The following is a 16684-nucleotide window of genomic DNA, read 5'->3' on the forward strand; positions in this document are numbered from 1 at the left end:
AGTGAGTTCTATGCCAATCCCTTATCATGCAAGGTCTAGAACCTGGTCTGGAGGGGCACACAGTGGGTCGAGGACTACTATCCATGCTTGGGGTTTACAGACAAGGCACGGAGGCAACACATTGCAGTTTGTACATCATTATTGTGTCCCGATCTTTCTCTGAATCAGAGTATTCAGTACACAGCTGCTCCTGTGCTAACATCCCTGTGTTAGTCGATTGAATGTGTGTGTAGGGATTGTGTAGCACATGTTTGGGAGTATGAATCCATGGGTGTTAAGACCCTGGTTTATCATGACACATGGAGGATGAGGGTAGCTTCCCCAGGCAGTGGAAGTGTACTGTCTGCATTGTGCATGTGGCTGGATTATTGAGATACTAAAGTGAGGGAGGGTGGAGACCGGGTTGCCCTGATCACTGCCATTTGGTAGATGATAGGGGTAAATTGTGGTACTGTAGTTTGTTGTTCAAGCTGATGACATTTCCAGGCAGGCCTGTCAAACTGCTGCCCATGTTTTTGATACTCCTGCTAGTAGCCAGCTCCAATGTTAACTGCTGTAAGAGATCACTTTGCACAGCGGTCATGTTTCATGGACCGTCAGCAAATGTCATTGAAAGAACCAATCTTAAGTCACACACACACGGGCTACATATCCAACATCTGACAAAAGAGCATTAAAGTGGGATACAGACCACCTCACTTTTTCCCATTCCAAGTTCATCTTGATCAAGGACCAATTCTGCACAGTAGTCAAAGAACTGCTCTGTGACTGGAGCTGGTGACTGCTTGACAGACAGTCTCCCAGAGGTGAGAAGACATCACTTGAAGTCTGCATTTTTCGCTGGGGAAGCGGAAGGCCTGCCTAAAATGCTTAGGATTGACTTGGCCATCAATGAGAGCGCGTCCTGGAAAGGTCCAGAATGTTCCCGGTGTAGGGAGCTCAGGCAGAAAGCAGACATTAGCAAGGACAAATTATCACGGTGGCAAACATTAACGTGCTTCAAGCCAGAGAGACTGGTTTTGCCATGGAGAAAAGCTATGTCACCAAAGTGGAAAGACCGGAATTGCCGAAGGCACACAGCATAGATGTTCTGGAGGTCAGAAATGCCAAACCAGAGCAACTACATGTCTCCACCTGGCCAAGGAGGGTGCCACTTCCAAAGAGTGCTGCTGTAAAGGTCTGCCACATTCCCCACATCATGCAGTCCCTGTTCCAAGGTGAGGTCACCGCTGCCAAACAGAGACAACCTCTGGGAGTACATGACCCAAACCAGCCAAACACACAACTAAAAATGCAACACCAATCTGCAGGTAAAAGTTTGGCTACAGGTGCAGCCGAAGTGGGACACTAGAAAACACAAACTAGTCTGCCATGTGGAATTAAGACTTGCAGCGCAGTAAAAGCCAGGGGTAAAAAGACGTTTAACTGAGCTACGTATGTTATCAGTAGGGTATTTCAAGCAATCCTCAATGATTAAGGAGATCTTATTCATTACACATCTCTGAGGGGGACAGAACACCGAAGGTCAGGTGTAGTGCCTTACAGAAGATCGTAACTAAAATGATAACCCTGTAATTGCCGATTTCTTTAAACTGAAAGATAAACAGATTTTGTCTGTTGTCTTGAGGTCTGAGCGTTTATTCCCCACACTACATTTTTGAGTAGACTTGGACTGCTTGCTCTTGATACCCAGAGTCAAGTCTGTAAGGGGTAGTAGCTAACCCAATTTGCAAAGCCTTAGTTGAATAGATTACCTCTAACACCATGATCGGGGTACAAATTCCCTATCTGCCCCGTGCTCCTCTGCCTCACCGGGTCTGACAAAGAATCTTCTTTCCAGAGAGCGAATGCAAGAACATCAGCCATTCGGGTACATTATATGACAAACCCCTGCTCAAAGAGACGTGTCTTAAGCAACTAAAAAGGGCCTAGAAACTAAACACATTATGCAACAGGAGACACAAATAAAAATAAACAGATAAATAATTGATAATCACCTGATAGTCTTATCAAGACAGTGCAACACAAACTATATATATGGCCTACTAGCAGTCGCCAGTAGGTATAGTTAGGAACGTGTTTCCATAGGAAAAGCATTTCTTTTGCCAATAACTAAGGCGTCCATTGTCAAATATTTACGAAATTTTCAAAATTAGTAACAGTTGGTTCTGCTGCAGTCTACAATTTTCGGGGTGATTCATCAAGCGTGAAAAACAGGGGGTCCCAAAACGCGATAATACACAGTAGGATCTGCACCACATGCAGACAAATTCATTAAGACAATATCAGATTAAAGTTTAATGTAATATTTCCTTTTTAGAACAATGTCAATACAGTCCATAAGTTGTAGTTTCCTTCTTTATTTTATTGCGTTTCGTTCATAAAAAACATCAGCCAACACGTTCCGTCTATTTAAAATTGGACTTCTTCAGGGCAATAAGTGCATCAAACACCTATGTCAATTCTAAATAGGTTGCCCCAAAGTCCCCTGCGCAGTTGCAAATTGTGCCCAGATATGAGGCTTCTGCAAAGGACTGTGTTGATTAGCAGTCCCACAAATTAAGAATAAATACAGGGGAGTTCCCAATTGGCATCCGGATTAACCACAATATACAGGCTTCATTGTCCAATTTAAGTAAGTGGCATCGATATGCAAATCACAATCAGAGATGCACCCAACAGTGGCTATTATCCACCCTTCCGTATGCACCGCAAAAATAAGGCGTCCCGTTGCAAAAACACATTTTTCCCATGCAATGTCCACTAGGGATTTTTCACAAGACTACAGCCTGGACAACTGAACGTAATTACACTAAATTTGGAGAAAGGTAGATGTAGGTCCAGAAAGCGACATTTTTGTAAATCCGTTCAGTAGTTTGGGAGACACTAAAGAACAAAAACTAATTTGGATATCTAGGAACGCGAAGGATCTGTGAACCCTCCAGATCTCGTCTTGAGATCGAATTGGCTGCCAACACGTCAACCAGGGAGTGTTGCTAGCCATTTCTTGGTACTCCGCTTCAGTGAAGTCAATGAAAAAAAAATTACATAAAAAAATAAAAAATACAAGGGGGCAGGGTAGGACTACCCTGACCCTTTAACTCTGGTGATTGAGTCCCAGATGGACCCCGCAAGGGCAAAAAAAAAAAAAAAAAATTATATATATATATATATATATATATATATATATATATATATATATATATATATATATATATATATATATATATATTTTTTTTTTTTTACATTTTCACAGAAAATCGCTGAGGATCGTCAAATCTGGCAGAATTCTGTGCTTGTTTTGAAAAAAAGCCCGCTGGATGACCATGTCCCGGTGCAATTGTTTAAATAAAGGAGGAGAACACGTGCCCTATGCTTTTGGAACCCCGGCGACCACCACCTCCCAGGGCTTTATTTATTCAAAAGGAGGGGGGCACACAGGGTCCCCCTCTCGAGGCTTTATAAGCCCATGGGACCACCACCTCCCAGGGTTAAAGAAACATTGATGGGGGCCGCGGATCTCCACAGGACATGGGGACCACCACCTCACAAGGGCCAAATATTTTTTGAAGAATGGGAGAGGGGCCGCACAGACCCACTTCCAGGCCACATAGGGCCCCAGGGACCACCATGTCTCTTGGGCAGCCCGCAAACAAGAAAGGAGGGGGACCGCACAGCCCCCCTCCAAGAGTGCCGCCTCTGGGGACTGCTATCCCAAGGTCGACACCTGCTGTGCCCTCCGGTGTCCACCCCGGGGATATAAGTTGTATGCTTTTGCTTGGCAGGAGATTACCGATCCCACCAAACATAAGCACACCATCCAGTTACAGGGGGCAGTACCTGTCAAAGTGCTCCCACCTGCTGGAAGTGGAGGTTTCATCTCTTTCCCTGTTCACAGACACGCAGGCAAGGAAAGAGATGAACTTTTTCTCTTGTACACAGGGAGCTGCATTTGCAGCAGTTCCCTGTGATTAGATTTTACATTTGGCTGCCACGCGCTGCATGCGTTTAGACCAGGGTTCTCCAAACCGGTCCTGGAGGGCCGGATCCATGCCAGATTTTTAAAATAACTACATGTATATAAATGGGGATATGCACAAAATCTGGCCTGGATCCGGCCCTCCAGGACCGGTTCGGAGAACCCTGGTTTAGACAGACTGTGAATTTTCGGAACTTTGAATACTGCTGCTGCGTATTGGCACATCTTTTACTAGTTTTAACTGTGCTCTTTTGTAAAAAAATATAATTTTCTCGAAATTTGGTTTTAAAAGCATATTTTTAGTGGTTCACTTACCCGCACAATAATTGGTCTTTACCCTGCGGTTTAGCAGGCACTAGGACGGGATTTTCTGCTCCTTTGCTGCCATATTGGGGGTAGGTTTGGGACACCAGCGGGCGCCATCTTGAGGGACGCTCTAGTGGCCAGACTGCACGTCGGACCGCCTATTTAACACGCAATATGCACACGCGCAGCCCGCGCGCGCCGTTGGCAAGCTCGTCTGCGCCCGTCAGCACACCGGCTGCGCACAGCACCAGCCATGCTGCCTATTTCAATCCAAATTTTAACAGGCGTGTCCTCGAGGGAGCAACTGTGGGATATTGGTAGGAGTATGAATGTGGTTTTTTGCCCTAATCTGGTACAGAATCGGTTGGAAAAATCCGAGAATACCGAGGCAAAATGTTGCCTGATTAATAGCAGATCTATGGTTAAACACCATCAGGAGGTGGCCAGCCTGTTGGAGGATATGAAATTGGATTTTCTCTTCTTAACAGAGACGTGGTCAAATACACATTCTATCGTAAATATAGGTTTGGCATGTCCAGAAGGATATAAAATAATACAGAAGCCCAGGAGTAATGGAAGAGGATGGGGACTTGGGGTAATATATAACGATAATTGGAATCTTAGCCATTTACAGGTTGAGGAGGTGGCAGGAATTGAACTAATGGGATTTTCAGTGCACCAGCCAAAAGGTACTCTTTTTTCAGGACTACAATGTTATAGGCCCCCAGGCTCAGATACTCAGTATCAGGAGTTATTGGATATCATTACTAACCTGACTTTATCCCACTCCAGAATATTGATCCTGGGAGATTTCAATCTCTGGGATAATGGCTGTTTGGGTAATCATCTGAGAGACCTTACTTGGCTGTGCAATAGTCTCAATCTGAAACAATTGGTGCAATCTCCTACCCATCAGGGCGGTCATATTCTTGACCTCATATTTGCTAACCATGATCAAACAAGAGTGATAGAAGTGTTGCCACAATACTGGACAGATCACTTACTCATAGTTTTTCACAATACAGTATCTAGAGCCAGTACGCTCTCGAGGCAGTTGTCAACATGCCGTAAGGACAGAGATTGGACTAAACTAAAACAAGATAAGATAACCCAGGGTTTTTCTAAAGTAAATTCTTTTGATCCCTCTACCTCGGTAGAGGATAATTACCAGCGATATCAGGAATCAATAAGGGAGACGCTAGATCTTCTAGCACCAGAGAAACAACGCAAAAGTAGGAAGAGACCCTCTGCTCCATGGTATAGTGAGGATTTGAGACCGTTTCATCTAAAATGCAGGAGGGCCGAAAGGATCTGGAGGAAGCTTTATTCCGATACAGATAAAATCATTCTAAAATCACTACAGGCGGAATATAAAAGAGGCATTGCCAAGGCCAAAGCTGAGTTTTATGCTGCTTCTATCCTACAAGCCCCAAACAGCACTAAGGCTCTTTTTGACATTGTCAAGAAACTCTCTAATACAAACTGTACGAGTAACAATGTGACTGCCTCGCAGAAACTTTGTGACGAGATGGCTGTATATTTTGAAGAGAAGATTGCTACAATCACAGGCAACCTCCAAAATTCGACATTTATTAGTATGGAGGCTGATCTCACCCTGCCGGGGGTCAAACCTTCTCTTAGTACATTTAACGAACTGACAGAGGAAGTCTTCCTTAGTCTGGTACACAAGGTCTCGTCTGGTTCCCCCTTTCTCCCAAGATTATGGAAGGAAGTGGGGCAAGCGACTCTACCTTGGCTACATCAGATTTGTAATCAATCATTGGAGGCAGGGTTGGTGCCGGTCGCATGGAAGCAGACAATGGTCACCCCCTTACTTAAAAAACCTTCCCTGGACCCTGCTGTTCCGGCTAACTTTAGGCCTATATCTATGTTACCCTACCCAGTAAAGGTCTTGGAAAAATTGGTAAGCAGGACTCTTTCAGATTTCCTGGAAGACAATTCTTTGCTGGACGAGGACCAATTTGGCTTCCGTGCTAGACATGGCACGGAGACAGCATTAGTAACTGTCATGGACAACCTTCGAAGGCGTGCTGACAATGGAGAGTCCACTGTTCTGATATTATTGGATATGTCAGTCGCCTTCGATACAGTTAACCACCGTATCTTGCTGGACAGGCTAACAGAGATTGGGGTAAATGGGAGGGCTTTTGAATGGTTGCAATCATACCTGTCTGGTAGACAACAGACAGTATCCCTAACACCATTCATATAAAAAAATCCCTAGTTTCTCATGGAGTGCCGCAGGGCTCATCTATCAGCCCCATTCTTTTCAATATATACTTGCGCCCGCTATTCCCCCTGATTAAGTCTTTCGGAATTGAGTTGGTTAATTATGCAGACGATACCCAATTGGTATTTTCCTTGGAGGGGAAGCAAGCGGTGCCGATTAATATTCTTCAGGATTGTATGCGCCACACTTCTAACTGGCTAAGGAAAAATTAGCTCCAATTTAATGGAGGTAAAACGGAAGTAATGTTCTGTCCTAGCAATACCTTACCTCGTCAACTACCACTGGAGTTTAGACTCACCCCGGAGGAAGAACCCCTGACCCAGGTCAGGGTGGTACGTAATTTGGGGCTTATGATAGAAAACAATCTCCAGTTGGAGGCTCAAGCCAATAAGATAATCAGCGTCTGTATGACTCTGCTTCGGATGCTACGGCAGGTGTTACCATTTCTTCCAAATGCGACTCGTCCCCTGGTAGTTAGAAGCTTGATACTTATTAGACTGGACTATTGCAATGCCATGTATTTGGGGGCTCCGCAATACATTATTCAAAACCTACAGAGAGTCCAGCCTACAGCAGCCAAAATGGCCTTGAATAGGGAGCGTCAATCCTCGACTACCTTGGCACTGAAAGAGCTATATTGGCTGCCAATTCAGGAAAGAGTTAATTTTAAATCTTTGTGCATAGTGTTCAATGGACTATACGAGTTAGGCCCAATACCACTATCAAATAGGTTTAACTGGTACAAGCCCAAGAGGATGCTTCGTTCGGCCTCTTTAAATTTAGCGGCAACATCCATATTTAAACGAACTAGGATGGTGGCTCGGGCTTTTAGTGTGGCGGCGGCTCGTCTTTTGAACGAGCTGCCTATTCAAATCAGACAATCCAACACGGACTATTTTTAGGAAAAGCCTAAAAACCTGGCTGGCGGGGGCGGGCAAGTCGGAGCAGGCGGGTTTGTGTAAGGGGCTGGGTCTCTGCGCGCGCGACACTGGGTCTCTGCGCGCGCGACACTGGGTGTGTGTGAAAGACTGGGTGTGTGAAAGTGACTGGGTCTGTGCGTGAGAGAGTGACTGTGCGTGAGAGAGAGAGTGAGAGAGTGAGAGAGAGAGAGAGAGAGAGAGAGAGAGAGAGTGAGAGAGTGAGAGAGTGAGAGAGTGAGAGAGTGAGAGAGTGAGAGAGTGAGAGAGTGAGAGAGTGAGAGAGTGAGAGAGTGAGAGAGTGAGAGAGTGAGAGAGTGAGAGAGTGAGAGAGTGAGAGAGTGAGAGAGTGAGAGAGTGAGAGAGTGAGAGAGAGAGAGAGAGAGAGAGAGAGAGAGAGAGAGAGAGAGAGAGAGAGAGAGAGAGAGAGAGAGAGAGACAGACAATCCCCTGGGGCCCACATTAATTAAAGCTGGTTGCCTAGTGCCCACCCAGGGAACAAATCATACACTCATTGAAAGGAGTCTCAGGACTCCAGATGTCGGACTGCATGCTGCAGGAACCAGCATCACTCCCCTTCCTTGCAGGAAGCACCTATTTATGCTGTACCCGCAAGGTGAGAGCAACATCTTGATCTTCTGCATGTCTGTATCAGTGCAGGCAGGAAAACCTATCTCAAGCACTACAGTTGCTCTTGGTTTTGCCGGAGTTTTGAAAATGCACCTGCCAGGCAGGCGCAAACAAGTATTCCTTCCCTGTACGGACAGGAAAACTGCTGTGTTCTGGAGGTGGACTCCCGGGACGTAGCATTTCAGCCGGCCCTGGGGGATTGGGTCCCAGGGGGCCAATAATGCCTCAAGGGGGGGGCGTGCAGCCCTCACATTTTTTTGCCATAATTTGGCCCAGCCCCCCCCCCCCCCGCCACCTCTAATTTGTTTTACTTGGTCCCTGGGGATGGAGTCCTCTGACTAAAAATGGGCAGGTAAGGGGAACAAGGCCCCGGGGTGGGCACACCAGGGCCTATAATGGCTTTGGGAAGAGGTCTGCACCCCCTCCTGTTAAATAAACAATGCAGCCCCATGGTTGGGCTCCATGGGGTCGATGACTGAAGAAGGTTGCCCTAACTGCCATTTAGTTTTTTGGGATCGCTGCAAAAATTGCCAATTTTTTAAATTATTATTATTTTGGCCCCAGGGGTGTCTCTTGTTCCCTCTCCTGTGGCTCAGGGATGGGGGCATGGTATCCCTACCCCTTTAGTCCACTGTCCTCAAGTTAAAAACAAAAAGTACTAAGTCCCCGAGTACTGTAATGGCTGCTGGAAACATTACACTGATGTTGATGGTAGCCAAATAGAGCGCATGTTCCCCATGGGAGAGAAATGGGCCAAAGCAATAAATCTCCCTGGGCCAATCAGAGCACTATTTTCAAATTCGTGCTTCCACAAGTCTCTCAAGCCTCTTGCTGACACAACCGTCCAGATATACTATTGAATTACGTGTGTGCATGTGTATGTGTATGTGTATGTATATACATATATATACATATATATATATATATATATATACACACACACATATATACATATATATATATATATATATATATATATATATACACACACACACACACAATTTTAAGTACAACACTTGAAAGCTGGATTATATTTAATGCATCTGTAATCTACGTATACTACCTTCCTTTATGTATTAATATACCTTCCATGTACTTATGGATCTAAATAGGTATTACTTTTATACTAATTCAGCATATCCAATGCAATACCCTATTTCTCACCATATACCACTCAATACACCATCTACCTCAACTCTCCGACTCATCTCAAACCTCTTTCTACTACTCTTTCCGATGCACTACCCTATTTTTCGTCCTATACCTCTATCAACATATCCTCTACCTCCACTCCCTCATTCAGCCCAAGCCCCATACCACTACTATGATCCTCAAAATAACCCCTTCTCGACTCTTCCCTACTCTCTCATCTTACGTCATCTCCATACCTCTTTTTACTACTCCTATACTTCAAAACGAATAATTTCTTACCTGCGGTGTAGCTTTGCAGCTTGAAGAATTTTCTGGATTCACATGCAGTGCATTATTCTGCCATCTAGTGGTTGGGCCGGAAATTGTTGTATTTGTCCTTTTATTTTTTAGGTTTCGCTGGAGGGCGGAGCTCTTAGCTCCGCCTCCAGAGAAATCTGTAGTCTTCACAGTAAGGGCACTTGAATACGCCCTCTATTCCATTGGCTAGCTCCATAAATGGAGGCTAGCCATTGGAACAGAGATCTGTCCGTCATTCACGGACCAGATTCGTGGGCGTTCCCTCGATTTTTTCCCTGGGCGTTCCCTCTGTGAGTCATGCGGCGGTGGGCGGAGTTGTTTTTTGTTTTTTTCGGCGCCATGTTGCTCTCATTCTGCGGCCGACCGAGGTTGGAGGAAGTCCAGGTGGGTGAGAGCTTGTTTTTCCATTTCCTTGCCTTCCCGCCCCCCCCCTCGCTGTCCTGTGCCCCGTTCCCGCCCACCCCCCCCTCGCTGTCCTGTGCCCCGTTCCCGCCCACCCCCCCCTCGCTGTCCTGTGCCCCGTTCCCGCCCTCCCCCCCCCTCGCTGTCCTGTGCCCCGTTCCCGCCCCCTCCCGATGTCCGTTCCGCCCCCCTCCCCGTTACCGCCCCCCTCCCCTTTCACTCTCCGTTGCTTGTTTCTTCTTTTTTGGGGGGATTTTGGCTCTTAAGAGAGGGGCTGTTGTGCTGAAGGCCAGGCTGGTGTGTCCCCGGAGGCCCGGGGAGTGGACGCAGTGTCTGATTCCCTTTGCCGAGGACTAACTGGATTGCCGGTGTTTGCCGAGTGGATGGCCCCACTGGCTGTCCAAACAGAGCTGTGTTTGCCAACTGTGAGCATATTGCTGCCTCTGGGAGTCACCCCGTCGCGGCGTGAATGGGTCCCCTTGTTCTTTCAAGTTCTCTCCGTCATACCACTCTCCTTTCTTCCTTAGTCTTCCCTCTCGCCCCCTCCGGTTTTACCTTCTGTGTCCACCGCTTCGTGCACTAACTCGATTTTTTTTTACTGCCCTCGCGCACCCCGCCTGGTTCTCGTCTTGCCGGAATTTGAAATCTCACCATTACAGATTTTATGATGGTAGATATTAAAATTAAGAAGATATATGCGCAAACAGTCAGTGTGAATTTAATCAGTGTGATGTAAAAGTAATAGAAACGGGCAAATGGGGTTTAAAACCGTCTGAAAACGGAAGAGAACATCTAGTGGAATAAAAGGCACCGCATTACTTTCTGCTAAAGAGACACATCTCCGGGCCCGGCCTCATTAGCGAGTAATCCCCGAGGCCAGCGTCTCGACTGCTCGGGGACCGGTAATCCGCAGCGCCATTAAAAATAAAACTAAGCGCTGCTTGAGCCAGAGTAAGCGACTTTTATTGTGTGGAAATGTACCCCGCCTGGCCCTGCGAGGCGGAGACATAGCTCCTAATTCATCTCCTGGAGCCCCGCTGCTCCCGCCCGGTGCTTTGTCCCCTCCCCTCAGCCCGGACCAGGGGGCTCAGAGAGCACGAGACGTCAACGGAGATAAACACCCCGGAAAAGAACTCTTTCCGCATAATCAACAAATAAGGCCAGAAGCTCCACGGCCTTCTGCCGTGCCCTCATCGCGCAGGCAGGGGGCAGAAAGGCCCGGGTAGAGGCAGGGCAATAGGGCAGAGTTGGGTCAGGGAAGAGAAGCGAGTGGCAGGAGAGACAGGAGCCAATATAGCGCGTGTGGGCAGAAAAGTAAGATGTCGAGTTGGCAGAACGATAGGAGAGGAGTGGTAAGTAGTGTGGGTGGTAGGAGTAAGAGAGTATGCAGGGAAATTGAAAGTAAGATGACGGGTTGGCAGAATTCTGGGCAGTGGAAGAGTCATGAGCAGAGCAGCACTGAGAAGTTTTAAAGTAAGGGTAGCGAGGGCACCGAGCACAGTACTAGAAGGAGACGTAGGCAGAATGAAAGAAGGTGTGAATTGGTGGGAGGGGCTGCTGGCAAGCTGACTAGAGAGAAGGTGAGTGGTGAGCAGAATGAGAAGTAGAGAAATAGGCCTGGTTGATAACGCGAGGACTGGACAAAGAAGTCGGTAAAACAGCAGAAAACGGTGGTATGGGGCGTTGACCTAGAAGTAAGGAAAGTAGTGGGCAGAGGGATATGCTTTGAAACTAATAGGCATAAAATGCAGTACTTTTCTCCTAATGCAAAAATAGTGTTAAATGCACTGAAAATCACTTTCAACACTTTTCACAGGATTTATTTAGGGCGTTCTACACATCTTAAATGACCCCCAAAGTACTATGTCTGAATGACAAAATACACCAAATATTAGTGAATGACTATTCTAATTGTTTTAAATACCAATGGCCTAATTTGACATCAATAATTCTGGATTTGATATAGAAACAGTCCTTGCACATTATCTCTAAGTTTGCGGTAATGTCATGATAACTGGTTGTGCTAATGGTCTTACTGAATCCTGGAATAACATCAGACCATCGGAACCCCTTACAGAGGGCCAGGGGGCAAGCAGGAGCTACAGGCCCCAAACATGGGGGTCGAGGCCTTTTACGCCTAATGTCCCAGGGCCCGACTTACTATGGGTCCTCAGCAACTGGGCCAAGTACCTCTTCAGCACTTCCCTCTTTATCTCTAGGGGCCGAAGGAATAGACAAAACACACACACACACTGTGTTTGGATGAGTCAGGGGATTGGCACACGGGTGCAGAGCCTCATACATGTATGACTGGATGGCAATTGGAAAGCCACACAGGCATAAGGATGTCTCCCTTATAACCGGAAGCACTCACATGTATACATTTCCTGCCAAACAAGCGGTCCTCTGCATACTGTGCTGTAAAAGTGTTCTGTGAGATCTTTTCCTCCTACTGAGTATCGCATTTTGTCAATATTACAATTCTTATGTGATGGATTTGGGAGGAATCTGGCAGTTGCCACGCTGAAGTCTACATAGGCAGCAGCCAGGCCTTCTGAGAACCATTGGGAAGTTTGACTGCGAAGTTTTGGGGCTTCGATTACTTTCCTTTTTCCTTAGGATTTACAACCGTTTTTGACAGTTCTGCAAGGGTTTCGCTTTGAAACTATAATTCTATAGACTATGAAGATGAGGTTTTGGTAGCTATAACATCTGCAAAAACAATTTGAGGATTCCGTGTCTCGTTGCTGTTGTCTTTGTTTTCCGTCAATGGAATGCTTTCGTCGGCTGTCATGTCCTCTCCATGTTTTCCGTTACTCCGTGGTGTTGTCTTTGTTGCCCTTGTCTCATGTCTTTTTCATGTTTGTTTCACGTGTTTCTGTGTCTTGTTGCTGTTGTCTGTTTTCGCCACGCCCACGTCAGGCAGTCTGTGGCGCTAATTGTTGATGTCCCAGTGTGAGTGGGTCCCTGTCAGTGGGGTGCTCCCTGACACCAGAACTAAGGAGGTGGTAAAAGGATATGTGCTGGTGCATGACGGCATAACGTGCGGTTTATGAAGGAAGTGGCCGCCCCAATAAATGGGCTAAAATATGGAGCCCTGGCTGCCTACAGAGGGCTGTGAGGAACTCGGAAGCTGCAATTTGACCCTGTGTGGGAGAGAAGTGCGCGCTGAACGCCCGGAGACAGTGCTAACTGGTGAGGGGTCCGCAACTGCGCCTAGTGCAAGCGGGTACATATTGTTATTGCGTTTCATAGAAAACTTAATGGACTTTATAAGTAAAAGTCCACATTTGTAAAGCGCACAATCACCCGTAAGGGTCTCTAGGCGCTGGGGGGCCGTCGGGAAGATTAAGTAAGCTATTGCCCAGAGTCACATGGTGCTGGGCTAACCTGCCGCCGGAGCCGGGGATCGAACCGTGGTCCCCAGATTCCAGCGTCAGTCGCCCTGGCCGCGGCGCCACACCTCTTCCTCGTGGTTCTCATGCTAATAAAGCGAATGCAATGTTAAGTGTGAGTGGCTTTTATGTTGCCCCTACCCTCGAGGCGAATGTAATTACCATTTAGGAACACTACATTTAATTTGTTGTTTTTTTCTGAGAGAAATGCTCTTAAGTACGGGTACGCTTTTAAATGGCATTGGTCAACCAGACCGTCTTTCAGCTGAGCTGCCTGTGAGCATGAGAAGCAGAGGCCATTCATTTGAACCGTGGTGTACTACATGCAGTGAGAATGCTGCAACTATCTCCCTAATTGGTGTTCAAATGAAACTAAAGTGCCCGCGGTAGCTCGGATCACAACGTGCAGGGTCTCGTTAAAAAATGCAGCACTGAGCTCCCAGTGACGCTTGTCCACGCAACGCTTTGTAATTTACCATTTAAACATTCCACATATACCCCACGCCCAAAGACGAATGCACCGATGCATTTATTTCAAAGAGTCTCAAAAGCGTTTATTCTAATTGACCAATTAAAATCATAGACACTACACAAGTGCATAGCACTGAAGGTATTACATTTGTTCCGTTTTAAAATCGCTCAAAGAACACTAAGCAAGTATTTGGCTGTGCACTTTGCACCAGTGTTCACAGATAAAAAATATGTACAGAATAAAATTTACGGTATATCAACATAGAAAAGAAACACGTTTTTTACAAGACTGTTAAAGATGTTTAAATACACAGCTCTGTTTTTATAATTACAGTATTTACATCGAGCACCCTGCGCATAGCACACGGTACTGTGTAGTAAATACACAGTTGCTAGTAAACCACATTATACTTCCCCAGTGAAGAAGTATAGCTGTTACATCGCCCTATAGCACACGTGGCATCGTATGTCTGCCCTGATTTTAAGTCTACATTATTTGCTCGCTGGATATTTTGAGTCTATAAATGCGATATTAAAAGTGAAATTACAAGTCCCAGAATGCATCATTCAGTTGTCTAAAAAAACCGAGACCCAAGCAGCAGAAAGTATCACACATGTCACACAGGGGCCAACAGGCGCCTATGGAAAAGTTAGTACTTCTTCAGCACTTTTTATCCTGCACCATGGAGAAGAAGAATGCGCAGAGCGAGCCCCACGACTCCCCGCAGTACTCCTCCGCAACCTTTTTCTGGTCGACGCTCTCGTCTTCCACGCATTCTTTGCTGCTCGTCTCAGCGTCCTGCTTCACCTCAGCAGTCGCGTTCGAAGGGCGGGAGGGCTTTTTACCGGGGTGAATTACTTTCTCCTTCCCAGAGGCAGATTCTATAAGGCTGGAGCTGGAGAAGCTGAGGTGCGCCTTCTTGGGCCCCTTCTTGCACTCCTTTGACTTTAAGACCGCCTTGGGGTCTTGACACAGGTTATTCTGTTTCTTCAAAGCGCACGCGATCTGCTTCCAGTAGTTCTTCTGGTTGGCTGCATACTGAGGGCACGAGGAAAAGCTCCAGGCAAACACGCATCAGAAGCTCTCCCCTCCCTTGAGTCTCTGAGTGTATGTGTGTGTGTGTGTGGCTATGGGTTTGTGTGGCTCTGGTGTGTGTGGCTATGGGTGTGTGTGTGTGTGTGTGTAGCTCTGGGTGTGTGTGTGTGGCTCTGGGTATGTGTGTTTGTGTTGCTCTAGGTGTAAGTGTGGCTCTGGGTGTGTATGTGTGTGAAGCAGTGGGTGTGTGTATATGTGTGTGGCTCTGGGTGTGTGTGTGTGGCTCTGGTGTGTGTGTGGCTCTGAGTGTGTGTGTGGCTCGGAGTGTATGTGTAGCTCTGGGTGTGTATGGCTCTAGGTGTGTGTTTGTGGCTGGCTCGGGGTATGTGTATGTGTGGCTCTGGGTATGTGTGTGTGACTCTGGTTGTATGTGTGGCTCTAGGTGTGTGTGTGTGTTTGTGGCTCTAGATGTGTGTGTCTGTGTGGCTCCGAGTGAGTGTGTGTGTGTGTGGCTCTAGTGTGTGTGTGCCTATGGGTGTGTGTGGCTCTGGTGTGTGTGTGTGTGTGGGGGGCTATGGGTGTGTGTGTGTGTGTGTGTGTGTAGCTCTGGGGGTATGTGTGGGTCTTAGTATGTGTGTATGTGTGTGGCTGTCTCTGGGTGTGTGTGTGTGTGTGTGTCTCTAGGTGTGTGTGTGTGTAGCTAGCTCTGGGTGTGTGTGTGTGCGGCTCTAGGTGTAAGTGTGTAGCTCTGAGTATGTGTGTTTGTATGGCTCTGGGTGTATGTGTGTGTGTGGCTCTGGGTGTGTATGTGTGTGTGGATCTGGATGTGTGTGTGGCTCTCGGTGTGTATATGTGTGTGGCTCTGGGTGTGTGTCTGTGTGTGTGACTCTAGAGGTGTGTGTGTGTGTGTCTCTGGTGTGTGTGGCTCTAGGTGTGTGTTTGTAGCTCTGAGTGTGTATGGCTCTAGGTGTGTGTGTGTGTGGCTAGCTCCGAGTGTGTGTATGTGTATGTGTGGCTCTGAGTATGTGTGTGTGACTCTGGTTGTCTGTGTAGCTCTGAATGTGTGTGTATGTGGCGCAGCATGTGTGTTTGTGGCTCTAGGTGTGTGAGTCTGTGTGGCTCTGGGTGGGTGTGTGTGTGGCTATCGGTGTGTGTGTGGCTCTGGGTGGGTGTGTGTGGCTCTGAGTGTATGTGTGTGTGTGGCTGTGGGTGAGTGTGTGAGTCTTAGTGTGTGTGTGTGTGGCTGGCTATGGGTGTGTATGTGTGGCTAGCTCTGAGTGTGTGTATGTGGCTCTAAGTGTATGTGTGGCTCTAGATGTCTGTGTGGCTCTGGGTGTGTGTTTGTGTGTCTCTAGGTGTGTGTAGCTCTTGGTCTATGTGTGACTTTGAGTGTGTGTATGGCTCTCGGGGTGTGTGTTTGTGTGGCTCTGGATGTGTGTCTGTATGTGTGTGGCTCTGGGTGTGTGTGTGTGTATGTGGCTCTAGGTGTGTGTGTGTGGGGGGCACTCTGGGTGTGTATGTGTGTGTGTGTTTCTCTGGGTGTCTGTGTCTGTGTGTAGATCTGAGTGTGTGTGTGTGTGTGTGTGGCCGCATTGTGTGTGTGTGGCTCTAGGTGTGTGTGTGGTAGTAATTGCTGTCTGCTAAACTCATCCGTAGGATACAATAAGTCTCACATTTGAGAGAAATTAAGCAAATGGCAATGTAAATAACAATGCCATTTACTTCTCTATTTCTTAAACCAACACATAAATACAAACTTTGTCATTTACAATGCCAATAGCTCAAACTTTTCCAGAGGCGAAATCATTGCATTGTAAATGCTTGTTTGTTTCTTGGTGGGAGTCGACA

The 16684-nt window shown here is 46.9% G+C and overlaps 2 protein-coding genes across 13 annotated transcripts in view; both read right to left on the minus strand.

The window, feature by feature from the left end:
- PUM1 (pumilio RNA binding family member 1) overlaps positions 1-16684 on the minus strand; it is a 993892-nt gene that overhangs the window by 669746 nt on the left and 307462 nt on the right. The gene's annotated exons all lie outside the window — the stretch shown is intronic.
- On the minus strand, positions 13959-14869 carry LOC144824922 (fibroblast growth factor-binding protein 1-like; the record flags this gene model as incomplete). The annotated part of the gene is made up of 1 exon (XM_078683882.1): positions 13959-14869. A coding segment is annotated over one exon (408 nt), but the record flags the coding sequence as incomplete, so codon positions are not given.

The sequence above is a fragment of the Lissotriton helveticus genome, chromosome 3_1 (genome assembly GCF_964261635.1).
Source record: "Lissotriton helveticus chromosome 3_1, aLisHel1.1, whole genome shotgun sequence".
Classification (NCBI taxonomy): Eukaryota; Metazoa; Chordata; class Amphibia; order Caudata; family Salamandridae; genus Lissotriton; species Lissotriton helveticus.